At 45.2% G+C, this 26,907-nt stretch overlaps 3 protein-coding genes across 3 annotated transcripts in view; 1 reads left to right on the top strand and 2 right to left on the bottom strand.

The window, feature by feature from the left end:
• The window catches only part of LOC307239087 (inositol-tetrakisphosphate 1-kinase-like), a 31,271-nt gene extending 23,319 nt beyond the window's left edge, over positions 1-7,952 (top strand). The window contains exons 6-12 of the mRNA XM_080012346.1: positions 284-382; positions 616-656; positions 1,730-1,895; positions 3,284-3,351; positions 3,492-3,654; positions 4,356-4,676; positions 6,751-7,952. Coding sequence (XP_079868472.1) covers positions 284-382; positions 616-656; positions 1,730-1,895; positions 3,284-3,351; positions 3,492-3,654; positions 4,356-4,648 — 830 coding nt within the window. The 3' untranslated portion in view covers positions 4,649-4,676; positions 6,751-7,952. The remainder of the gene's footprint in view (positions 1-283; positions 383-615; positions 657-1,729; positions 1,896-3,283; positions 3,352-3,491; positions 3,655-4,355; positions 4,677-6,750) is intronic.
• A 141-nt stretch (positions 7,953-8,093) lies between these two features.
• On the bottom strand, positions 8,094-15,988 carry plk4 (polo-like kinase 4). The gene is made up of 15 exons (XM_080012010.1): positions 15,874-15,988; positions 14,674-14,769; positions 14,182-14,277; positions 13,831-13,945; positions 12,689-13,664; positions 12,497-12,597; positions 11,928-12,262; positions 11,266-11,370; positions 11,081-11,183; positions 10,341-10,490; positions 9,985-10,213; positions 9,789-9,891; positions 9,357-9,473; positions 9,114-9,220; positions 8,094-8,444 (listed from the first exon to the last, which is right to left on the bottom strand). Exons 1-15 carry the CDS (start codon positions 15,901-15,903, stop codon positions 8,330-8,332), a joined length of 2,778 nt encoding a protein of 925 aa, XP_079868136.1. The 5' UTR covers positions 15,904-15,988; the 3' UTR covers positions 8,094-8,329.
• A 1,609-nt stretch (positions 15,989-17,597) lies between these two features.
• Positions 17,598-25,774, bottom strand: hspa4l (heat shock protein 4 like; the record flags this gene model as incomplete). The annotated part of the gene is made up of 19 exons (XM_080012353.1): positions 17,598-17,783; positions 17,893-18,054; positions 18,313-18,432; positions 18,767-18,874; positions 19,002-19,127; positions 19,801-19,944; positions 20,221-20,295; positions 20,532-20,728; positions 21,145-21,278; positions 21,407-21,513; positions 21,653-21,804; positions 22,187-22,263; positions 22,449-22,693; positions 22,774-22,907; positions 23,133-23,232; positions 23,327-23,449; positions 23,629-23,769; positions 23,975-24,032; positions 25,668-25,774. The coding sequence occupies 19 exons, from the start codon at positions 25,772-25,774 to the stop codon at positions 17,598-17,600; spliced, it is 2,496 nt and encodes an 831-aa protein (XP_079868479.1).
• Between the last annotated feature and the right edge of the window lie 1,133 nt (positions 25,775-26,907).

The following is a 26,907-nucleotide window of genomic DNA, read 5'->3' as shown; positions in this document are numbered from 1 at the left end:
CCCCACAGCAAACTGTCCTTCTTAATAGTACACGCACCTCTCCAAATAGCTCCAAAGTACAGGCTGTACCCGTATAAATGGTAGTCATGTGTATTGCCTCAGGAGTAAATCCAAGTTTTTTCTCAGCTGATGTTATCCTGTGACTGGACCGTCCCTCAACCATCCCTCATCTAAGGAAGGCGCCCAAAAGAAATATAGTGTTAAAAAGCCTTTATTGTAACATGGGCATATATATATATATTCATGATTAGATTTTTTTTTTTTTTTTTTTTATATCTACTAGATGAGAGGATCTGCTCTCCTCCATTCATGGTCCTGAACACGGCGTGCAGCCCGGACACGCTGGAGCAGATCAGGAAGCACGGACTCACATTCCCCTTCAGTAAGTCCACCTCCATGAGGCATTTCAGTTTGAAAAGTCAGGGATCTCATTCTGAAACATTTGTAATAAGCTCATGCAGGTATTACCAACACCTCCCATTCAGTATGATGAGTTAATTGGTTTCCATTTTTTTATGAACTAACAAGGTTTTTGGAAGGAAGTGTTACTCTGACTCAAATTTTTTAACACTCTATTTGTGTTTCTCTGTCTCTTTCTCTCTACCACTGTCTCAGTTTGCAAAACACGGGTGGCCCATGGAACTGTTTCTCACGAGGTAAGAGGGCACAGGAGTCAGAGGGTCATTCACACCCTCTGTCGGTTGCAGTAACACTACGTCTCCATATCGGCTTTTCATTTAACTCTACTCCAAACAAAAGAAGAGAATAGGGCCTTGTGTCAGGTTAGTCTTTGCGAGTTGAAAATCAATCTGTTTGAATTGTCAACATTCCTACACACACACACACACACACACACACACACACACACACCACCCAGCAAACAGTTAGTTTCAACAAGTGTGTTGAGGGCGGCTCCTTGTTTCTTCAAACCATTCATTAATCTTTCCCTGGAAAATTGCAAACCTTGACATATAGAGTCAAGAACTGCACATTTTCTTATCACGTTTTTACACCAAAATAAGCGTGTTTGTTGGTTGTTGTTTTTTTTTTTTTAGGTAATCTTGCTTAAAATAGCCGATGGACGCCTTTCCCATTGCCAGTAGACGAGAGTATGCCTTTCTTTCTCTTTATTTTCTGGTGTGTCACGGTCAATGTCACAAACGCGCCGGAAAAGGAGCGTGTCATTTTTCCAATGGGAGTTGGATGCAGGGGGAGTCGAAAGCGGCATGGAGCATACATGCCCGCAGCGGGGAGTGGAGATGCTCCTCCAGCTTGGGCCGGCGCTGTAGTGGCTCGGAGCGCGGCGCAGAGCGTGGGGGTTCTCCTCGCCCCGCACTCAAAAACATTTTGCGTTGTGGCATGCGGGGGGTGAAAAAGTCGATAGCTTCATATTTTGATCTTGAATTCTAAATCAGATGTGAAATGATCGAACGACACACAGGTATTCCTGTCTTGTTTACACGCCAACGTCGGGAAACGGGGCAAAAATGAGTGCGTTTACCCGGGTGTCACGTTTCCATCACTGCCGATCAGAGCTGGAGCCGATAAATACCCATGACTGCTGCAGAGTCATTTGTCCCAGGAATGAAAACCGATCGCAACCTTTCCCACTAAAGACAAAAGCCAGATGTTAGCAGACGTTAGCAGACGTTAGCTAGCGGGTGTGAGCTGGTCTTTTGTGCCGTGGTAAAGAGGTATGTATTAGGAGACAATGTCCTCCCGTCCACAGATGGCCATTATCTTCAGTGAAGAGGACTTGAAGGACGTGAGGCCGCCGTGTGTGATTCAGAGCTTCATCAACCACAACGCGGTGCTCTACAAGGTGTTTGTGGTCGGGGAGTCCTACACCGTCGTGGAAAGGCCCTCGTTGAAGAACTTCCCTGTCGGAGCAGCAGGTGAGAAGAAACCGGCCGAGAGACGGAGGGGTCCAAAGTGCGTGTACGGCCAAACAAGAAGAGCGAGCAGCACACCTTCTCTGAATTGGCCAATAAAAGGTTCACATAAAGCCTTGTTCTCGTCCCCTTGATTGAACCTGTTCACCCCTTTTTTGAAAAGTGCAATAGCGTACAATTAACTTTTGTTCTCTTGATACATGTCCTCTATCTGGTCGGAAACAAAACAATGAGGGGTGGGTTCCAGTATACTTGGTTTCGGTCAGGATTCCAGCCGATGGATAAGACCCGGCAAACATCTGACACCAAACGCGCCGCTATTTGCATGTTATACAGTAGCCGTCTTCATGCAAAGCGGTTTGAGTATCAAGGGAACAGAAGAGTCCACTTTGTATGACAATGCAAACGAGCAGGGTTGAGTGAGGCCGTACCGCGTCTAACGGAGGCATCTCCGCGTCCGTCACCGGCTCCCGCCGCTCAACGCACGCACGCGCACGCTTTTTTTTTTTAAGCATAAGCTTTTAATCGCAGTCATAGGGTTGGTGGTGTGAAAGAGGGTTTGTTTTCCGAAAGTGAAAACTTGGCCCCGCCCACGCATGTTCCCTCCCCGGGCTTAATTCTAGGGCAAATGTTTTAGTTCGGACTTTGTCGATAAAGTCCGATCGGCAAGCCGCTTCATAGTGCACTCTCACAAGGACGTATCTATTTGGAAGTTATTTACTCCATATTGATTACAAATAAGGTGGGTCGTGAAAATGGAAATCAATTTCCTCACGTCATCAAGGTAGACGGTCTGTCGCCGCACAGCTGAATCGCACTCATGGTCAGACTATTGTTCAAGGTTTGGCAATCAGTCACAGGGTGTGACTGACCTCTTTTTTTTTTTTTATTTTTTTGAATTATCACAGGTCAGTCGCAATTTATCACAGTACAACAATATATTGTCCAACAGCAGAGATAACTGCAAGTTCAAGTTTATTTGTCAAATGTACAACAGTACACACCATACCTCATCATTATGAGTTATGAAGAGCTGAGGCTGGACATGCCTGTGATGTTTTTTTTAGTTAGACCGTAAAGGTGGTGATTTGCGATAGTTGTGGGTGGCTGTAGTTTTGTTTGAATTCAGGCTTCTCTAATTCCCCATACCAGGCAAATAGCAGTCGTATACAATTGAGCTCTGTAAAGTCCTTTAGCTTTGTTTGCCACCGTCGATGGTCATTGAAAAGTAAATTGTTTTGCCTACAAACGGGGGTTTGCTGCCCCCTGGTGGCTGTGTGGGGGGAAAAACAGGGAAAACGTGACCATGACCAGCCGCCGTGAAGTGAAGACACCAGCCGTTTGTAAAATCCCACCTTACATTCTGGTTCTCTCTCTCTTTTTCGTTCCAGACAGGAAAGCTATTTTCTTCAACAGCCACAACGTGTCCAAGCCAGAGTCCTCCTCGGACCTAACCTCTGTACGTCGGCATCACCCCGCCGTACAAAACAGTCTCCTGGCTCCGACCACCGCTCATTTTTCTTTTTCTTTTATTTTTTTGTCTTTTCAAAGGTTTACCATTTGATATTGTAACTCGAGGTTTTCACTCCCCCGTCGCAGAGGGAGAACGTGGAGGGCGTGTCCCAGCCCCCCAGCGATGACGTAATCAGAGAGCTGTCCAGGTCCCTGCGGCGCTCGTTGGGCGTGTCCCTGTTTGGCATCGATGTCATCATCAACAACCAAACGGGCCAGCACGCGGTGATCGACATCAATGCCTTCCCAGGTGCGTGCTTCCCTTTCGGCCTGATTAAGTCGTCTGGCTGCCTCTGAGTCAGGTTGTCAAGAAGGAGGAGGAGGAGGAGGAGGGGCGTGAGGTATGAATTCCACCGGAGAGCCGTGCCAGCAAAAAGGAAAATAAATGATATTGCATACGCTGTCTCCGTACTTAAGAGTGCGAAGTTTGACGGGGACGTGTTGCCATGGCAACACTGTTCTCAGGTTGCACTGTCTCGGGCTTATTTCTGGCTTTGAGGAGAGCTGCTGAATGGCATAATTATGCATAAATTAACACACACACACACAAAGATATCTAAATGAAACCAGATGTTTCTTTGGATGTACAGTATGAAAAGATTTTAAGCATCTGTTCTCCTCATTATTACAAAAAAAACAAAACATCTGTTCCAGTTCTTAAGCTAGTCAGTGAAATTATAAGAAAGGGGTGACAGTGTATGACCATTGTTCAGGTATTCAATAACGACAGGAAATTCCACTTTGGGGTTTTGTGTCGACCGACTGGATTGGCCAGTGAACAACAAATTAACGAGCGAAAACGAGTGTCCGTTCAGGGCGGGAGGTAAAACATGGCAGGGTTTGTAGTTTCTGGAATTTTCCACCAGTCGAGTCAAAGTTTCCAGACGCTCCGCCCAGCCGGGTGCTCGGCCGCTCCGGCTGCGTCACCGCCCTCCGTTTGTGTCCCGTCAGGTTACGAGGGCGTCCCCGAGTTCTTCGACGACCTCCTGAGCCACATCACCAGCACGCTGCAGGCCCACAACGCCGACTGCCCCCCTGCCGGCGAGCAACCCAAGGGCCTGGTGTGCCCCGGGGGGCCCGGCTCGGGCCCCGGGGGCCCCGGCTGCTGCAGCAGCCCCTGGATCGTGGAGGGCGACGGGGCGATGAAGGGCCCGCGGCAGAGACTGGGCTGCAACTCGGCCATGTCGCCGAACTTCCAGCAGCACTGCGTCTCCACGATAGCCACCAAGGCCTCGTCTCAGTGACTGCACCGACGCACGTCGGATAATAATGGTGACAATATTAATAAATAGTGATCATAATAATTATGATAATATATCTGTAATCAAAATCCAACTTTTTTGATTTGATGATGGCGATGATTGGGTGTCAGCTTTCTCTCTCTGCCTTTTTGTAGTTTTCGTTTCGTCTAAAAAAGACCTAACAGTACTGTAATGTGAACTTTTGGGAACTTCACCCTAACGGCTGATTGTTTGATTTTTTTTTTTTTTTTTTTGTTTGTTTTGGGTTTTTTTTTTTTTAATTTTTTCCTCTCTGAGCGAATTACCTGTAATGAAAGGGTCCAGCTGAGGGTGAGTGGCGAGGTGATGAGGCTTGTAGAAAGACGCGCCGCTAAGACGTGCAATGATCCGGCCCCGGGTTCCAAATGCAGCGACACGAGGAGGTGGAGCTCAGAACGCCACGCTTTAGTTCCCGCCACGAAGATGCAACGCGGCCCACTGCTCCGCACAGGGGGTCCCGTCGAACATAGGATTTTAATTTTATTTTATTTTTATTTATTTCTTTTTTTTTTTTTCCATGTTTTTCTGTCAGGAGAATTGAGTCTTCCACATTTCAAGACATGAAAATCAGAAAGGCTTTAGGAAGGTGTGGTTCCTTTGCAAATGCAGGTGTTAACCCGGCTCACCGACCGTGTGACGCAGACGGCGACAAGAAGGGAAGGAGATGGAAAAGATTAACGACATCTCCTCGCGAGTGAAAACACATCATTGGGGTTTTCACTGTGCACACATAGCAAACACGCGGCCGTCTTGAACTGGATCAAATTTTGTTTGTATTCGATTTAAAAAAAACAAAAAAAAAAAAAACAACACACATCAGACGCCTCTTAGTTCATTTGACGCTCCCTTACAAGCCCCGTTGTGTGGAGGGAAACGAGTCCCAATTCGTTTTCAACAAGCTTTCCCCAAACGCCGCTCTTGAACGCTCCCCCGGGCGCCGGAAAGCATTTCGTCAGCGGTAACACGTCGGGAGCGCCGCCGCGACCAAGTTTTCATTCCGATCGACTGTTCTTTACCGGCGCCGGCTCGTCCCGGTCTCGGGCGCATGTGCAAGGAGAGTCTCGACCCCCCCCCCCCCCCCCCCCCCCCGGCTTAGCTTGCGTCGTTTTCCGCGGCGACGAGGCACATTCCATTCCACCGTCGGGCAATTCCGCGATTTCGCAATTCCGGCGTCTAAGCGATGCGCTTCAGCCCGAATCGGTTCACTGCTTCAGAATGCCTCCAAGCAAACGGCACCGTTCCAAACGCCGAACAAGCGTCAAAGTTATTTTTTTGGATCTGAGTCGACTCCATTTTCTAAATTTAGAATCTCCTGGAAGTGAGGGACTGACGCGGCCTGTGATCAAATCTGTTATTTCATTCGCTTGTGAAATTTTGGGGGCCATGACCGGATCCGAATGAGCAGCGCAGCCACTAAAATGTGTTGTCAGATATTCAACCTGTTTATTTCACTCATCACTCACTCATTTTTTTTTTTTTTTTTTATTTGTTTGCTATGACGGCGTGAGAAATTCCCTGATCATTTGGGAGTTTGTTGAGTCGCGCTGACCGACGACGCCGGTTACCGGATCCGATCTCGCCCCTGACCTCGGCACGTTTTGTCAAGAGTAGTCGTTGAGCAGCCCATCGTTCTCTCAGTGGATTCTCTTCCTGCTTTCTTCTCCTGCCTATCTTCTGCTCAAGCTGCTGTATTTGTGTCTTGTTTTTTATGTTCGAAATGACAAAAAAAAAAAAAAAATCATATTCTTGCTCCCAATGTTCACTGTGAGATTTTTTACTCCTATTTTGTTTATATCTCTGTCCTGACATCTACTAAGAGCAACTTTATTTTATTGAGATTTTATGGGGTGAATAACATTTTTTATATAAAAGAAAAAGCGAGTGATATAATGAACAAACAATGGATATTTATCAGAGGGGTAGTGAAATGCGGTCTCCTGCTGGAAAACAAAACAACCTTAGGCGTTTGTCGGCGGGACGAACGAGGGAAGGAGTGACAACCTGCCGACTCAGTATGAACAGACGCGGGCCTTCTTCTGACCTTACTTCTCCTCCTCTTGTCCCAGAGAGACCCCGTTTAGCTGCTTTTATCCCCTCCGTCAGCAGCGGGGTGGTGGGGGGCGGGTTGGAGCTCCCGGCGTCCGCTTCTCTCGTGATAGCGAGTCATCCCAGAGAGACGGCGTCTCCTTGGGCCTTGCACCAAAGGAACACCGTGCGCAGTCGGGGGGGAAAAACCCATTTGTCCCAATCTGGAACATGAGCATCAAGAAATATCCCACGACGTCGCCGCTCAAGCAAAACAAAACAAAATGATTCCATTGAAATTGTCTCCCCTCGGCCGGCGGGGTCAGCAGAAGCTTCCACGCCGAAATTTCTCCGACCTTGGTGGAGGGCCACTGAGGCGCGTGCGTCCCTGTTTATTGTGGAAAGACTGATTTCTGTGTACACCACTATACTGTATGTCCTATGTTGTGTTCTTCATTGTGCTTCTACATGGGAAATAAATGGTAAATGCTACCTTTGATCATTTCTGCAACCTGGACCACGCCCCTCTCGATTTGTTATAGGAGATGCGTGTGTGCGTACGCACGGCAGACATCAACAGTACTCTGTGGTTTCAAAATGTCGTAGCTTTAATTGCCTCTAATGGTACTAACTGAAAACGTAGTCAAGTGACTAGAACCGCAACTGACTTTCAAAATTAAATTACATGCCAGATGGAGGCTTTCAACGGCTGTGGCACTCTGGCTACTGCAGGCTTTTTCGCTTTACACTTTATTTTTTGCCTTCTGGTTTTTTTATTTTTTTTTGTCTTTCCAATGTAATTCCAAAGCTATACTTGATGCAATGGTGAATTGTTTTGGTTAAATTGGGGGATTTATTGAGCCTCTAAAGCAAAGAATGAGTTGAGATCTATGTGAAATATCTATCCTGGAAGGCAAGCATACACAACTACATTAATGGCTTATTATTAAAGTTAAAGCTTACTTTAAAGTAACAGCTGCAGTCACTAATTCAAATTATTCTTTTTGATATCCCATAATACTATTGACTCCTTCCACCCATAAGTTACAACAGCTCTAATGCATTAACTCTTAAACTACAGACCTAGTTTATGTTTCATATGAACGGGTTCATTCACAGGCCTCTATCCTCCTGGCAGCAAAGAGTAGCACTGTTTTGTATATTCAAACCATAAAGTACTGTAGCTCTAAATCCTTTAATAATTTTGTTCTACAAATATTGAACCGGTAACAAAATAAAACAAAGACAGCTAAATAAAAATGCAGAAATTCTCAACCCAGTCTGTTTATTGCCTCTGGATCTCACATTTCATAGAGAAGTCGTTTTGAGATAAACGGGACAGTAAAAAAAAAAAATTAAAAAACACACACACACACACACACACACACACACACACACACACACACACACACACACACACACACACACACACACACACACACACACACACACACACACACACACACACTTTTCTACAACAGTTAATGACACTGTACAAAATGAACACTTCATAAAAATATATATTTTCATAATTCTTAAGTCTTCTGTACATATTAAAAAAAAGCACCGATACAATATTTACAAGAGCACAGAGAAACAGAACCATATGGAAGTCGAGTGTTAATGTGGGTGAGGGAGGCGATGAGCCGCTGGGTTGGCCAGCAGCCCCAGGATGGTGGAGAGACAGTGGAGCTTCTCCTTCACCTGCTCCGGGAGCTTTTCATTCTCCTTGTACCTGGGAGGACGACGGGAAGCCACAAATTGGTAAACAAATTAAAAAAAAAAAAAAAAAAAATATCACTGCCATGTCATAACTAGCACCAACCCAATTAGTAGCCAATGACTTGTGCAGATAAAATTAAGTAGCAAATAACTAGTACCCATCCAAAACATGACTTTTACTCAACAGTTCAGGCTCAACCCGCTGGTTTTGGGTCAGAATATATTGATTGGTTTGATTTTATTCTGCATGGCAACATCAGGGATTATCAACACGACCCATTTCCCTATCTCATGTATCTGGACAGATATTCAATCCTGGTATGGATGTGATTTGGTCGATGCTTGTCTGACCAACATTTAGGATTAAAAATGTAATTTAAGTCGTTCCTTTTATAAAATAAAGCGTGAGAACTGTCTCCCTATTGCAGAAGAGCCATTTATTGGCAGTGAAGATCGGGGGGGAAAAAATATTTGGGTGGACAATTTGCCTCAACCCAACTGATGGAAACTCACCTAATTGACATTTACTGCAACATTTCTAACATTGGCTTAAAATTTGCCTCAAAATTTGGATGGAAAGATGATTTTGGAATCTCTCAACAAGATAGTGATGTGCTCAAATAGTTGTGATCTGGGGATTATGTAATGACAGTGACAGCTCTATGTGTCCCCAGTTTAGTACCTGGTGGTACATCCCTCTGGAGAGGTGTAGGTGATGCAGGAAACTCCGGCCTGCACCACCAGCTGGGACCCGTCGTTGAACTGCACCCACACCTCTCCGCTCGTCAGCTGTAAGAGATAAATAAGGACCAAACACGTTAACAAAAAATAAAAGATAAAAATAAGATTGAATATGAAAAAAAAAATGTTTAACCATCACAAAAATTCCAAAGTCAGATTGTCGTGGAAAAACCTGGTGTGGTACCTGCGAGGCCCAGCCGATGTTGGGCACGAACACCGACTTGAGCACCTTCCCCTCCTGCCTGACGGGGGAGCACTTCTTAGACAGAGAGGTGAAGTCGGAGCCATCGTAGGAGATCATCTGGTGGGTTTAAATAGACACTTTCACTCGACTATTTGGAAGCTTGAAAACACGTCGTTCCACACTCAGGGTGCACATACATCGGTGTGATGCCGGGTAAGAACAGGGACCGGGTTTCAGAGATTCGCCCAAATACCTTGTTCTCATAGCAAGGCCACATCAAAAGTCAAATACCAACAAAAAAATGTAATTCATGTTTACTGTTCTGACAAATTGAAGCACGTTAGAAATGTATAAAATAAAATTAGATGTCAATCGTTATGGTCAATCAATACCAAATTAGAAACCTAAATCTGCACTACACCAACAACCCACCGAGGGAGTGATCATGGGGGGTTGGGGCGGCGAGGCCACGTCAGCCGGGGCCGGTTGAGAGGGCTGCGACGAAGTGACCGGGGACCCGGGGTTCACGGGCCTCCTGGGCATTAAGAGCAGACACAGATCCATCAGAACCAAAGAGATTTTAAAATATACCCCCTCCCCGGTCACCCCTTGGCTTCCTCGTCCTCACCTGCCGATGGTTATGGGGAAGAAGGGCGTGTTCTTGGCGCTGTGCTGCTCCTCTGCGGCGATGGCGGCCTCCAGCGACAGGCACATGGCGTGAGCCTCGTCTGAGAGCTCCACGTACAGCCTGCTCTCCGGGGTCAGGCCGCTCAGCCCCACCTCGCCCTTCACCGTGCACGCCTTCCCGCTCCGCTCCACCACGCGCACCAGCTCCGACGTCTTGTGGGTTTTGGCCCCTGTCACGCCACGACACAACGCAACTACTGAAGATTTCTTTCCCCCGCCTTTTTTCTTCAAAGCTTAGATTGCAGACTAGGTCAATAAACAGCCGGTGACAGGGGACGTTGACCCTTGCTAACTCACCGTCGTAGAAGCAGACCTCCAGGTCGGCTTTGGGGGAGTTCTCCATCAGCATGCACTTGCCGTACTTGGTGTAAAGAGTCACTTTTGGGGTCTTGGATTTCACCAGCTGCACAAACTTGGAGGCGTATTGGTACTTCTTCCAGTATTTTTCTGGAAAAATGAAAATAAAATGTTTAGAATAATATATAGGGTGAGATTGATTGATAGATAGATAGATAGATAAATAGAATAAGAATATCTCTTTATTGTCATTGTACAAGTAGGATACAACGACATGTGTCCTCTGCGTTTGACACATCCTATACCTAGGAGCAGTGGGCAGCCGCAGGGCAGCGCCCAGGGACCAACTCCAGCTTTTTTTTGTCGGGAGTAAGTAGGTAGTTCGATAAAATAGATACTTTATTCATCCCTGCATCACATTAAATAAGCGATAATAAAGCAATAGAATAAAAAAATATAACAAAGAAAATGGCAATATATGAAAAAATATATTTTGACTACAATAAAGTAAAAGTAAAGTAAAATATATAATAAAACCTAACCGTTAACTGTACAAAATAAATATATGGCAATATACAATAACCCTGATGATGCAGAATATATCTAAAATAATAAAAGAAAACCAGTAAAAAAATGAAGAAACAATAAAAATGAAATGACCTCAAAAGACAAACTGTAACACACGCACGCACGCACGCACGCACACAGACACACACACACACACACACACACACACACACCTGGGAGGTCATCATAGCTACAGATGAGTATATCTTCAGGGGGTGCGGGGGGTCGGTCCAGCACAGGAAAACCCTTTCCATCGTTAGGCTGGTATATCGTCACCTGGAACATTTAGAGGTTATTCCCAAATTCTACCATAACCGTCAATGCATCGGTTGAAAATGTTAATGTACCGTAAGCTCACCATGGAACCGTCGCAGGAGATCCGAAGGACTTCTTTGACCCTTTCCTGAACTCCCTGACCCTTCAGAAGTTCCATGCACACCTCTCCTGCGTCAAGGATGCTCACCTGGCGAGAGAGAGAGAACACACACACACACACACACACACACACACACACACACACACACACACACACACACACACACACACACACACACACACACACACACACACACACACACACACACACGTTAGATTTCCAACATTGCTGCCCCAATTCTATCGTTAACAAGTTTCCTTTCATATCTCTACATCTATATTTCATTTTTACATTTAATTTTCCCTTAAGCTTACCCTGCCTACTACTTCACCCCAATTGTAAATTCTCTGCTTACTTTTCAATTGTTATGTCAATGTTTGCCTTTTCATTTTTTCTTATTTATGTTACTATTTCAAAATAATGTTAGATATTTCATATTCATGAAATACTTAATATTTTCTTTTTAACATTATTTGAGTTACTTTCAACTTGTTGTTTAGTCAATTTAAATGTAATTTAATAAAATTCCTATTTTTTAGCATTTATCTGCACAAAAGGTATGCATTTTGGTGCCGACGTGACACTTTGCTGTAATACTTATACCCTCACAACAGACAGAGACAACACAGGGAGGGACATCTCACCACAGCATTTTTGGTTTTCTGTCGGATGGGTTTGAGCCGGGACGCGCACAGCGGGGGGAATGCATCCCTGGGAGATTTCCTATCCTTGGCCGAGCGCGACTTGGCTGAGATGGGGTTCTGCGGAGGCTTCATCTCTCTCCCGTTGGGCGGCTGGTAGTCGTCTCCCGGCAGGTTCTCCCTGTAGGCATCCGGGTTGGAGGGGTGAGGCTGCTGGGTGTAGTGGGGCACGGCCCCCCGCTCGCTCCAGGGGTTGAGCACCGCTAAGGGCTCTCTGCTGCTGTGGAAGCTGCCAGCGCTACTGTGGGTGCTGCTGTCAGCGTTCCTCAGACCAGAGCCTGGAGAAGTAGAACCAAGGGAAGTATAAAGTTAGAGTTGATCTCTTCATCTACAAAAGCTGAGTATGAAGATAATCTGACTAAATGTTAATATTAAAATGAAGAATACTATTGAATGACCTTTAAGGCCTAATATTTGTCAAAATTGATTTAAGACATTTTAAAAGGACCTGCAGACACCCTGACCTAACTCAAAACTCCCCAAACAGGCAGACAAACCAACAGGGACTTTACCTTCTTTATTGAACCAGTTAGAAACCAGATCCACCCCTGAGTCTTGGAACTGCCTGTACGCCGGATTTCCACTGTGCGTGGATTGCGGCGAACACCCAGAGCTGAAAACAAATAGAGGACATGACCCTTTAATCACCTGTGTTCAGTGTTTGAAGATATACCGGAGAAAATGCTTGATCGACTTGGTCGTACTTGGCCGGCTGTTTGACGGGGGGCGAGGGAAGTTGCCCGTGCTCTGAGAAGGAGTGTGGAATGGAGGACATTTGGAAGGCCGGTCTTCCTGGACCAACCAGGACCTCGTCAGAGTGACACCTCCCCAGCTCAGAATGACCAAATCCCTGGCCCGGCGCAGAGGAGCCAGGGCAGTCGGAGGAGTGCGCCCTCCGAAGGTAGCGGGAGTGCGGCTGTCCTCCGTCTCCGATGTTGAGCCCCCTGCTCCTGCCATGCCGGGGCGCTCTGTCGCCATGCTCCAGCCACTGGTCTCCATCCTCAAAGCAGGCGCTGCTGGGCTGGCGCGGCATGGTGGAGATGGGCGTCATACGGTTGGGCAAGGCGGAGCCTATCACATGCCTGGCTCTCCTGTGGAGGCGGTTGCTGCTGCTGCCCGAGGAGGAGGAGGTGCAGCCTGTGGAGATGGTCGCGATCCCACTGTCCATGGAGCCGGTGTCTCCCAGGCTCAGCTCCTTGGTCCTGGCCAGCAGGCTCTGGGTCATGAAGGGGTGGTCCAGCACCGCCGACAGGCTGGGTCGATGGGCGGGGTCTTTCTGGAGGAGCTGGTGAATGAGGTCCTGGGCTTCGGGAGACACGTGGCTGGGCATCACATATTTGCCGAGAACCACTTTGTTCAGAGTATGCTTGACCGTGTCTGTGTCAAATGGAGGGCGACCCATCAGAAAGGCGTAGAACATGCAGCCCAGGGACCATACATCCGATTCCAGACCGTGGGCGCTGCGGGTGGCCACCTCTGGAGAGATGTAGTTGGGTGTCCCGCACATGGTGAAGTGCTTTTCGTTTGGAAGTTTGATCTGGGTGGCCAGGCCAAAGTCTGCAATCTTGATGTTCATGTTACTTGACAGCAAAAGGTTCGACATGGTCAGGTCCCGGTGCATGATGCCATGAGTGTGCAGGTACAGCATACCCTTCAATATCTGATGCATGAAATGCCGTGCTGTGAAAACAAAACAACACTAGTTTTTAAAACACAGGGATAACATCAGGTAAGCGGTGGCTGGCTTTTTGAACTAATTCGCTGAAATACAGGCACCATCCAACCAGCACAGAATGAAACAGTTAATTTAAAAAAATCCAGGTATATTTTACAAATCTCGACCGACCTTCATCCTCTGAGAAAGGCACCTTCCTTTCTTTCAGATACCGGCTCACTTCTCCATTGTGGCACATCTCCAGCACCAAGTACACATAGTTGCTGTCTTCAAAGTAGTTGTACAGCTTCGAAATGCAAAGAGAACAATCATATGAAACATCTGTGAACAACGTCTTAAGAGAAGATGATATGATGTGAGGCAATATGAATCTGTATTTAAATGGTTATTGATGAAACATTAGAACAACGTTTGGGAAACAAAATGTAGTTACGTTTAGATAGAATGAGAAACAATGATATTATCCATAACAATAAATAGAAAATGCATACATTAAATTAATAAATCCAAAGGCATTAATACCTCAAGGATGGAAGGGTGCTTCAAACGGCAATGAATCTCGACTTCATTGGTGACACGCTGGACCATACTGGCTTTGTGCATGGCTTTCTTGTCAATCTGCAGAGGGGGCGACAATGGAGATAATTATACACCCGCAAATAATCTTGAACCTGCGCTCTGCGGTGCTTTACTTCTGTGGTTAGCAGTCAATCTGTTCCCCATAAAGAAACGTTGAACATTTCCGTTGCTGTGGTCTTTGGGGAATCGGGGATCCACAAAGGCTTAACGGAGGCTCTAATAATGTAATGACACAACAGAAGTCATATCTTAGCAAGAATAGCCATCTGTTTAATTCTATCTATCTACACAGTTAAAATTGTAAAATATCTAGCATTTTATAGGGGGGGTTCAGGAAAACTTCATTATAAGTGTACAAAAGTATTTTTCTACACGCAAATGGGGGACATGCAAAATATATTACATTAAAGTACATTGTACAAGACAAACTCTTACCATTTTGATTGCAACCTCCATGCCAGTGTTTACCGATTTTGCCCGGTAAACACATGCAAAGGATCCCTTCCCAAGGAGGGTGAGGACTTTAAAATCCTGAGTGAGAGAAACGAGGAATAAAAATTGGTTTCCCGTAAAAAAAAAAACAAGATTAGAAATAAATCATATTCATATTAAATTATTGCACACACAATTAATTTCAAATATTATGTTGAACTCTCACTAATAAATTGCTATAAAACTCGATACCTCAATGCTGAGCTCTTGTTCAGGAGATAAAATTCTCTCTTCGTCTTTAATAAATACGGAATCAGTGTAGAAGTGTTGAGAAAAATAGTGAATAATTTCATCAAAAATCGTCTCCCTGGGCTGTGCCATGTTGGCAGCAAACAAGAGCTGCCAACGACTGGTGTTTGGGCTCCGTCGGGTTGTCAACACACATGAGAAATCCTCCCACAAATACCGTTAAGAGCCAAACAAGCCATCTCCACCTGCCGCTCTTGTGTTTGTACCAACGAAAAGCTCTAATTATCGCGGCTGTCTTCCCGCGGCGGGGACTGTTACACCTACCGGGGGACTCTATCGCGGTTTCCACGGACGGTCTCCAGGGGCCAGTGTCGTGCCCAAAAGTGACTGCAGCGTCGCCCTTGTCACCGAAACGCTATCGATGCCTCGAAATGACTTGGTTTCATTCACGAGGGCTGACGTTTTTCTTAAGATTATAGCCCACCCAGTTCCTTTTCACCTGTTTAAATACATTTAAAGGGCCAACACAACTCCTTAAATGCAGTTTTGCACTTGTCGAACCATAACATGCTGTTTTGCACTTGTCAAAAGGTGATTGCAGCTCCCGCCTTGTGACTGGAGGGTTATTTATGACTCGGAACGACCTTGTTTCCTCCAGCGAGGGTGATATTTGACAGATTATAGCCCACCCAGCGGACGGCGAACCGTGTTTGGCAGATCACTTTCTCCCACGAAACCCGGTCTGCGATACGAGACGAAGAGCCTGCACGCACTCTGCCCGAGCGGCTTTTCAACTGCGTCTAAACGTCTCAAGACATCAACTAAACAGCTAAAGTTTACACTTAGTTCCGTGGTCCCTGCGCCATGGCTGAAGTCGTCCAACTCACACACAACAAACGACCGCTTGGCTACAGCTAATGGGCTAGCGGGCTTGAGCTTGGCTCCCCAACTTACCTCAATTTTATCCCGAATTGAAGCGCTCATCTTGCACGGCGCTGTTTCGCCGACGCATGCGGGCGAAAGGCGGTGTCCGCGCGCGTCGATAAACCGAACGCCAAGCTCCGAGCGGCCCCCGTCGACGTTATTGCTCTTTTTGCCTCCAAAACGCCGCCATTTCTCCCATTTTGAAAATTTCCGCCCGTTGGGGCCGCGCTGACGTCACGCGCGTTCACGTCAACGTGCCACGCCCACGTCGGCGGCCGCGCCCGGGCCTCGCTTTGTCAACAAACTGGCGGTGGTGCGCAAGCGCCGTACGGCAGAGTATTAGGGCCAAAAAGCTGTACGACTCACAGTGGAAATGTGGAGGCTTGAGGTGCCCACTGTACAGGTTGCCTTTGTGGATGAATGAGGTATGAAGAAAGCCTTTTTTTTTTCTCAAAATGCTGTTTTTATTCTCAAACTATTGATGACATTTATCTTAACATTTACTCTTCAATTACCACATTTCGACTTGTCTTTAAATTATAACTTTGTCTAAATTAAAAATTTCAATCACGCTCGTTCGACTTTGCCATGTTTCTAAATGTATTTTTTTTTCCTCGTTGGCCGATACTAGTGCATATCCGTTCAAAATGTACGTTTCTCAAGACATTTTAATGGCATTAATAAAAAAAAGTCAATGATTCAGTGCTGTTTTCCACAATGGAAAATGAAACTAGGGCCAGTGTTTGGTTTGTCCGTTCTGGGCTATTGTAGAAGAAACATGGCTGCGCAACATGGCGGCCTCCACGAAGTGTACCTGCTACCTATGCAGATAAAAACGGATCATTCTAAGGTAATGCCAACACAACGATTCTTATTTTCATGGAATTATACAGTCATTAAAACTTAATTATGAAATTTATATTCTACTCCTGCCAAGTCCCTTCTCTAGATTCTACACGCTGCACCTTTTAAGTTTATCTATACATACATATCCCAGCTGTCATATGCTCAAGAAAAACACTAAAATTACTATTAGCTGTTTTTATTAGTAGTTGTCTTTGAATCCCATGACTTATATATGGAAAATGAATTAAAACGTAGACAGGAAACCTGAAGCCAACCGCTACTTTAGAGATTTGCTGCATCAAGCTGTACCATTTTTTTTCACACAAGGAATGTAGACATACTAGATTTGCTGGCTGCTTTAAATTACTAAAATAGTATTTACAGATTCTAGAGTTGAAACATAATTATTAAATTAAAAATTATTTAATACAAATTTATATATAATGTATTATTGCATACGTATTATTAAATCAATGAGCCATGGCAATTAGTTTGGACAGCAATCTTTACACCTCTTCCACTAGAAGGTTCTGAGTGACATGACCGCTGCCACGGGACGTTAATGAGATTGTCTGGAATGCAAACACAAAATCTTACCGAGCTCTATGGTAGGGACGAGACCAGTCTACTTTAAAACCGGAGTTAAATTGCATTAACATTCCGCATTGCGGTGTCTTTCTTCAGAACGTAAGCACACTGTTGTCACACATGAGAATGGAGAGGTTGGGGGGAGTCAAACGGAAAAAGACAACAGGTGGACATTGAAAACAAATGCACAAAATACTCTGCTCAGAGGCCAGTAGACAGAAAGAGTTGGTCCCAGGTATTTGTGTGTTTGTCATGTTGAAATGGTCAGTGATGGAGACTAGGGGGAGGTGGTCGACTTTGGTCGTCAGGCGGAGCGGCTCTCAGTCCACTTCCATCTCCCCTGACGCAGGCTTTGTCTGGTGACCCCCTTTAGTGTCTCCTTTGCCCTGCGCTCCTTGCTGGCCAGTCGGACCGTTATGAGCTCTGTTTTTATCACTCTCTTCTGAGGCTTCCTCCACTTTGGGCTGTGGCCTGTTGATCACAGGGTAACAAATATCCTCCAATTCCTAGAGAGTACGAGAAAACAGCATTTTAGTGTCATTGTTTTTTGGGGAGAGGGGTCACTGCTGATTGATTACGAGGCAGTACATTTGTTTTAAATGATCACTCACATACCTGTATTTTGGAAATTATTTCTGCTACTTTTACAACTGGGTCCTGAGTGACTGCAAGCTTGCTCTGGGCATTCATCTTGCTGTTCATCCAGGCCATGCTTTCAGTCACACACTTCTCCACAGTGGCCATCTCCTCCACATTCAGATGCATGTACCGCTCATCCTGTTATGGAGATGGAAAAAAGAGAATCTCTAATATGAACTAGAGACCTACCCTGTCAATGGCTATGTGGTTATAAATTATATTATATCCACATTACATTGCAAGACAAACAACTCATTAGCTCTATACAAAAACAACAAAAACCTGTGACATTATTTTTTTGTGTAAAGTGTACAGGCTCCTAAAAATAAATAAACCATGATAATTGATAACAGCATTGATAAATATCAAAACATGTTTTTTTTCTATTGAGTTCACCTTCTGTTTATAGGAATCCACTGTCTTCATGTAAAGCTGCAGTTTCTTGCCCAGCTCTTCAAAAGCCCTCGGCCTGTCCTCGTGTTCTCTGTGTCTTTCCTGAATAGGCTGACCAAACCTCTGAACAACAAAGGTAACACTGCATGTCATTACTTCACTCATTCAAAAGGAATGAGTTTGAAGCTAAGATCATCCAATGTACTTCTCAGGTTGAATGTCGACACCAACCCATCACTAATTACTTCTGATTTGTATTATTGACATAGTTGATTACATGATGACATGACATTGATTACTTCAGACTACTACTACATGTGGCCCCATGCGTCCCTGATCTCAACGCCTCCTCAATGCGTCTTGGGTGTATTCACAGCTGCATTTAGAGCTGGCTACACAAGCTGCATTTTAAAGCCAAGTGTGAACAGAACCTCTGAGTCACATAGTTACCACAAACCTTGAGCGCATCCAGTTTGTCTTCGTAGATCTGTTTTGGCTGGTCCTCCCCCTCCTCGTAAAGCCAGTTCTCTGTGTCTTCCAGCAGCAGCGTCAGTTGGCTGCCGTCCTGTCGGAAAATAACAAGGACTCTGTAGCAGCAAAACCTAATACACTTATCCCCACTGTGTTGTAGAGATAATTTTAAATAGACAGAAGCTGTTGTTATTAATCCCCCCCAAAAAATCTGCCATTACCTCTGCAGTTATGTACTTTTCAAAGAGCCCACAGAGTTTGTTCCTCAGGTCATACAGGTATTCCTCCACAGCATTTTTAGCGTCATTCCGCTCTTTCTCTAGCTTATCCTGCAAGATCATTTGGCCCTTAAGGGAAAAGAAAACTTGGTTATGACACAGGCCACCTGCAGGCAGGCTGTTAATATGGAAAACTGCATCATTGTAATAATCAATCAAACACATTATCAATATTGAGTACAGTATCTGCTTATGCAGTATATTCAAAATCACATGTTAAAGAATCCAACTGAGTTTTATTACATTGTACTATATGGACTGCCCTAATATCAAGTATATCACATAAATATTTAGCTTTTAAACAAAACTGCCTCAAAATGTCAGAACTCAATTGTCTCAATTTCATGACAAAACCGTTCTGTTGAAAGACAATGAATGATATTGAATAAAACCTGCCACGCTTTGCTTTTTCTTTCTTTATATTGTAGTGTGGAAAAGCAGTCGGATCTCTAGGGTACAAAACATTACAGTCGATTTCCCTGCTGCAGGGACAACATAAATCACTGAAGATCGTCGTCTTGAAGAACTGCCCTTTCCTACCCTAGAGGGAGACGCCAAACACCTTTTCTCCTCAGGAAACACAACATTGATGAAGTGCAGGGACCAAGACCAAGGACAACCAGATAGCACAGGTATGATTTAGCAAATAAATGAGTAAATCCCTCCTTCACTTAGACCCAAACAATCAGAATTTCAACCGGGTCCTGACTCAGCATTTGGAGGCGCCACGAGAGGGACTCACCTCGCACTCCACAAAGTCGTTAAGCATGTCCTTGTCCAGCTGCCTTATGGCGTTGGTTATAATGGGCAGATCGATGCTCTTCACCTTGATTTTGAGCTTGCTTCCCCCCGCCACCGGGTCCAGCTTTTCCCCAGTGCCGCCCTCCTGAATCGGGAAAGCAGCGATAAAAACATCGATCCCATCCCAAATGCTGTTGTGTGTGAGTGAGTGTGTGTGTGTGTGTGTGTGTGTGTGTGTGTGTGTGTGTGTGTGTGTGTGTGTGTGTGTGTGTGTGTGTGTGTGTGTGTGTGTGTGTGTGTGTGTGTGTGTGTGTGTGTGTGTGTATGGGTGTACGACACACAGTGCACATCGCTGGACTGCCCAGTGTGTATTCATTTTTAGAAGATAAATGAGGTTCCTTGTAATCGGAGGCGAGCTGACCTTGCTGCTCGTACTGGCATCCTCGTTCTGCTGGTCCGCTTGGCTTTGACCTTCTTGGTCCACCTGCATTTTAGTCTGAAACATAAAAGCACGATAACTGATTAGCGTAGGAATAGTCTGTGAATATAAATGGGGGGCGGATGATTAGGAGAGCAGACATGGGTAGATCTGCTAAGGACTGGATTAAAGAATATCTCTAAAGTTCAGGACTGTTACTTTTCTCAACCCTCTTTTTTGAACCCTCTGCTGCCAATAGAAGAGTTTATCAATGGCGATGAATGTCGATAGACAAAGGTGGAAAATGTCCCCACCTGGTCTTCAGGCCTGCCTTCATTCTGCACCAGAGGTTCCATTTCCATCTGCGCGTCCTCTCCTTCGCCCTTCTGCTTCTCGATCAGGGAGGCGTTGGATATGCTGAAGATGCCGTGGAGGTTAACACGCACTTTGACCTTGACTTTGGAGCTGTCCCCGTCTGGCTGAGGGACCACATTCTGCACGGAAAAACACCCTGGAGGAAAAAAATGAATGAGTAGAATGTGTGATTCGGTCAAAAACTGGAAGAAAGAGCCGTCAGAATTAGAGTAAGACTTGTTTTGATTTTACAAGACCGATAGAGTATTTTCGGGTCCAAATACAGGTAGAAAACAATACAGGATTAACATCCCAAATCCCCTTGACATCACAAATGAAACTGCGCATGTTTATATGTAAACACTGGTGTGCACTTGCACACACAATGCGGAACTCTGCAAATGCATAAAGTGTGTAAATGTTTTTCTTAGTCGCACAGTCTATATGAGTGTTTCTCAGGACCCAAAACGGTGTGCCAATTTGCAGAGCCCCGCAGGGACTCCGCCTCCGAGGGATCGCGAAGAAACCCGAGGAGACACGGCAATTCCTCATCGACATTAATAACTGCAGTACCTATCCTCTGATCTGGGTAGGGGAGCTCCTGGGGGCTGCTGTAGAAGGCCTCGAGGTCAAAGGGCTCCTTCTTGTGGAAGGTGATGACTTTGGAGAAGGGGGCGGCGTGATTCTTACTGAACACCTCACACTCCCTGCGACCAGAATGCGATGAAAGAGACTTCAGGTTTGTGGGGATGCAGCCGGCACGTTTCCAGCAGCTCATATGAAACCCTATCACATTTTTAACTCTGAAAGTAAAAAGGAAAAAAGTGTTCCTTGCCCGACTCCGTCCTCCGTGGGTGATTTCCAGCGCAGGGTGATGGGAAAAGGAGCCACGTCAGTGATGGAGAACTCACGCACCTTGAATGCCGGCGACAGGATTGCACACTACACGGGCACAGACAACATCAAGGGAGAAACGCGTTACACCGACGTCCTTTAAAACAGACCGAACAAAAAAAATCACTGCTCAGTGATTTGACATAAAAGCGACAATTAGAATAAAACACAAAAAAGTAAAATGTACCTGAAGTGCGCAGCCCCTTGCAACAGCCTCGTCTGCATTGAGCGTGGTGCTAACGTCCTTTCCAAAGAACTTCATGATCCTCTCTTTGATCGCTGGGATCCTGGTGGCTCCACCCACCACCTCCACCGCATAGATCTCGTCCCGGCTGAGCTCTGTCACAAAGCACGCGCAGAACTGCTTTGGCTTGTTTGTTTTGTTTTTCCTTTAATTAATTTGTTCAAAAACACTCAAACCGCACGGGACTGGTCCCACTGCTGACCCACATCCACCGGAGGCCTTCAATAGAGCATCAGCACAATAGATTCCCATACAGTCGCGTTAAATGGTATATAACCCAAGAGTTAGTATATAATACTAATTATGTTGGCCACTCGGCGTCCATTACTGCCTGGGCAAACTGGTGTGGTTTTTGTGGAAGTGTTTTCCTGCCTGGGGGGAGGTAAAGATTAGGGCGTAGTGGTGGTTCCCATGTGAAATGTGGGATTGTGAAGCCATATAAATCGACGTGACTTAAACCCCAATTTGAAGACGTACTTGATTGTTCAAGGGCTGCTTTCAACGGCATCTCTACTCTGGACAGATGTTGGGAACACAAATCCTCAAATTGGGTCCTAAAAATCAAAGGAGAGGGATGAAAACATCAAATATATCCGGTTAGATTCATCGCATGATCGACTTCAGATTTACTCGGGGCAAAATATATATATATATATATATATATATATATATATATATATATATATATATATATTTTTTTTTTTTTTTTTTTATAAAGCGGAGATACATTGTTTTTCACCTGTACATCTTGCCGGAGACGTCAATGTCATTCATGAAGCACTCTATGTTGAGGGGCAGGTCGGAGGAATTGGCACTCATCAGCTTCTTCAGCTTCTCACACTCCTGGTAAAGCCGGAGGACGGCCCGCGGGTTCTCCCGGACGTTGAGCTTGTACCGGGCCTTGAAGTCCTCGCAGAAGTAATCCACCATGGCCTCATCGAAGTTGCGCCCGCCCAGGGAAGGGTCAAAGGCAGTCGCAAGCACCTGGGGGGAAACAAATTGTTGCTTTAATGACATGAAGGAGTTGGAAATTATGAAATAGATGTAAGAATGTCACTGCTAACCTTTAGTTTTCCTTTGTTGAAGGCAGCGATTGAGACCTGGAACGAGGAATGTCCCAAGTCCACAAACACCACATTCCTTGGCTTCTCCTCGGGAGTGGGTAGGTCTTGTTTGTAGATGCCATAGGCCAAAGCCACTATAATTAAATAAAATAAAACATCAGAACAAAAACACCAAAACAACACTTTAGTACATTGAAATATATATAACATTAACTCTGTACATGGTTTATATTAATGATATTACCTGTGTGCAATTGATGATTTACAGTCTCTGACTACAGATTTCTGATGCAAGATTATCTGATAATTATAATTATAATAATCTTATTATTATTATTATTATTATTAACGACACTCACCTGCAGTGGTGTCGTTAATGAGACGTAAACAGTTGAGCCCTGCAATTTGAGACGCGTCAAACAGAGATCGTCTTTCAGCATCTGTGAAAAAACTCGGGACCTGTGAAAATAAAACACGCAAATCAAAAAATACTATTCAGAGCACGTGCTGAATAATACTGTCAGTGGTTTTGTGTAAATCCTGCGTCGCTTACCGATATGACACAATCCACCACTGGCTTCTTCAGGGCGCTCTCCGACGTCTCTTTCAGCTTGGTCAGCAGCATTGCAGTTATCTGCTCCACGGTGAACACTTTGTCCTCGTCCAAATAACGAACCTGAAATGAGGCAAAAACAATGTCACATGAACCTAAAATGGTTGCTAGTTTGGCTGTTTGGAGTTTAAACACGTTGAAAATGAAATAAAAAACAACAATGCCGCATGGTGACAACAGTGTGCTGAGCCAGCCGGAAAGCAGCAGAAAACTGTGAAGATATTGTGTTCAACTGCTTTTACCTTAATTCCGGTGTTGCCACTGGCCAGTTTGTGCAAGCTGTAGGGCAGTTTGGGTTTTTCAGCCTGAATAAATGGGTCGTCAAACGCTCTGCCATGGAACTTTTTGAAACCGTGGACTGTATTTTTGAAGTTTGTTATGACCTGAAACACAGATATCAGAGACCTGTTATTAAAATGACCATTGAAAATAGTTAGATACTTCTTTGTCTTCGATCCTAAAATGTAAACATTCTTTTGGGTACCATGAACTAGCACAGAGACTAACAGCCTAAAATATATCTGAAAAAAAGATTAGTTTTGACACATTTATGTTTACTGAAACTTTGCTATTCACTATTGATCTTACTTGACTTTTGGCTGCATTTCCAATGATGCGGTTTTTCGACGCCAAGGACACACATGCCCTGGGATTGGGAAAGAAACAGACACCAAATCAGGAACAGTAAAATAAGTCTTGTTGACAATAGCTGTGACAAAATCAATTAAACTCTGTCTGAAAGCATGCCGTGACTGATGTGTTAAGCGACAGCTTGAGATTCAGGAAATGTCACCAGGGAGTCTAGCATCCAACTAAAGTGGGGAGGTGATCCATAATAGTTCACCTTCAAAACTAACACAGATGCTTCCTCTAGCCATCACTTCTTAAACGTATGCCTCAAGATGATCAAGTTCATTGTGTCGCTGACAAAATGTTAAAATTATAAGTTTACTGCATGGAGGAAAAACGGTTCTGTGTCAGTTCACTAGGGGAGAACTGTGCAATATCACCACGTCACCTTTTGGTGACGTGCTGATTTAGAATCTATACTGATTTACAATATTAATCATAGATAGATGGGCAGATAGGCAGACAGATGGATACATATATAAATCGGCTCCATAACCCACACAGGCCCTTTAAAGGTGCAGTGTGTAGAATGTAGTGGCATCTAGCAGTGAGGATACAGAACCCAACCAACTGATTACCCCTCCCCATGGCGGTTTAACATGGCAGCTTCCATGGAAGAGACGATGGTGGCGAAACCGGCGAAAAATGTGCACGTCCCTCTCTTAGAGACATTGTATGGTTTGTCCGTTCTGGGCTACTGTAGAAGAAACATGGCTGTGTAACATGGCGGCCTTCGTGGAAGCATACCCACGGCCATGAGATAAAGAACGCCAACACAACGATTTTTATTTTCAAGGGATTAGGTTGAGGGTTGGGCGTGGGGTTAACAACCTCACCCCGTAAAAAAAAAAAACATGTTACGGAAACGACGAGAAGAAGCCATTCCGGTAAGGAGCAAATGGTGGGTACTCGTCGCCCAACGTTCCAGAAGGAACGGGAGGAACTAACTAACTATACACGAATTAAAACATACTTCTGGATATTCCATTTCTGCCAAGTCCCTTCCGTAAATTGTACACACTGCAGCTTTAACTGCGTGTCTCCTCCGTTGCCCATCTGCCAGCTTTGACGGCCATGGCGCAGCACTAAAATGCCCCAGTAGACAGATTCACATGTAGGGACTCTCTCTCTCTCTCTCTCTCTCTCTCTCCTTCCCTCTCTCTCCCTCTCACTCTCCTCTCTCTGTCTCCCCCACCCCCCCCCCCTCTCTCCCCCTCTCTCTCTCTCCCTCCCTCCCCCTCCTCTTCCTCTCTCCTCTCTCCTCTCTCTCTCCACGCTGTGACCAGACGTTTGACCACGTTTGACAGTCACACGCTCAAAGAAAACACTTCTCGCCACGAGAGAAGAGGCTCGTTTCACCGCGTCACTGAAACGCACATGCACAGTTGGTACGGCACGGAATGAATTAATAAAGCGGTGAGCACCTGGAATGAATTAATAAAGCGGTGAGCACCTGGAATGAATTAATAAAGCGGTGAGCACCTGGAATGAATTAATAAAGCGATCAACACGCATCTTCCACGTCCACCATCACTCGCGCATTGCGTAACGGAGAAGCGACGGGACATTATTCCTCAGGTTATTATTATTATTATTATTATTATTATTATTATTATTATTATTATTATTATTATGCCGGGGTTATACTCACGGCGTGCATCTGTCACTGTATTCATTGGCAATGGTCTCGATGCCACCGCTCCGTGCCACGGCGATGTAACAGTTCTGGAAACCCACGTCGATGCCGACCACCGACATGACGAGCTCGTTGAATCCGCCTGTTTACTCCCCGACGACCGCACCTGACACACACACACACACACACACACACACACACACGCGCGCGCGTAACTACGTAACCTGTCTGAAAGACCTTCCCAAAATGAAATGAAAGAGCTCTTCCTCCTGTGAGAATAGACACGGGACCGTGTTACTATGTGTGATCCGTTACGTAAGACGAGCCGTTAATAGCAAAGTCGCTGAGCGTAATCCCGGCGTGGCGGCCAGAGGACTCTCCCACATCCACGGCAACACGGGCGAGAGGATGCCCTTGAGCCCCGCCCCCGCTCCGCCGCGATTGGCTGCGCCGCGACCGCGGCTCCGCTTGATTGGTCGGCCGAGCCAATCAATAAGAGAACGCTCTAGAAGCTCCGGGAACGAGACCCGCCGTGTACGTCACGCGTCGGACTCGGGGTCCTGCCCGGCTACGTCGTCGTCCCGGGTTAGCGACGGGGTAACCGTGTCGCCCCGTCCGACGGTGGTCACGCACCCATTCCAATCACACATGTATTTTCCTTCATTTATATACGGATAATACTAGCTTGTCTTGTGTCTCATCCAAAATGGCTAAGTGAGTATTTACGGGCGCATTCAGACGAATTATCATTGAGAACAAAGTGACACAAATAGGCGCATGCATGAATGGACGCTTTTATGTCAGGGATAATGCGGAAAAAATAACAAAATACAACACCAACAGGAGGACAAGGAGCGTGAATCCAGTGGTTGCCGGTGGCAACGGTCAATAACAACCCAGCTGACGTTATTCATAAATAACTGAGCGCTGACTGCCCTTATTGACCAATCACAATCGAGTATTCCACAGAGTTGCGTAATAAATATGAATGGTAGTATATTATACATACATAGATATGTATCACAGATATTAATGCATAACTTTAAAGAAGGCTGCATGTAATGACTTGGCAGTAATTGATAGCGTTAATAAAAATAATTCATGCATTATGAATGCATTTTTCCATTGGAATATAATTCCTAATTTATCCGTTTCCCGTTTTTCTTGACGGAACACGTGAATTCACAATATTATTAACGTCAATGAATGAATTGATGTTTGTACGATGAATTAATTAATGAATTGTTGTTTTTCT

The sequence above is a fragment of the Zeus faber genome, assembly GCF_960531495.2.
Source record: "Zeus faber genome assembly, chromosome: 13".
Taxonomy (NCBI): Eukaryota; Metazoa; Chordata; class Actinopteri; order Zeiformes; family Zeidae; genus Zeus; species Zeus faber.
This window is presented reverse-complemented; position numbering and strand designations above follow the sequence as displayed.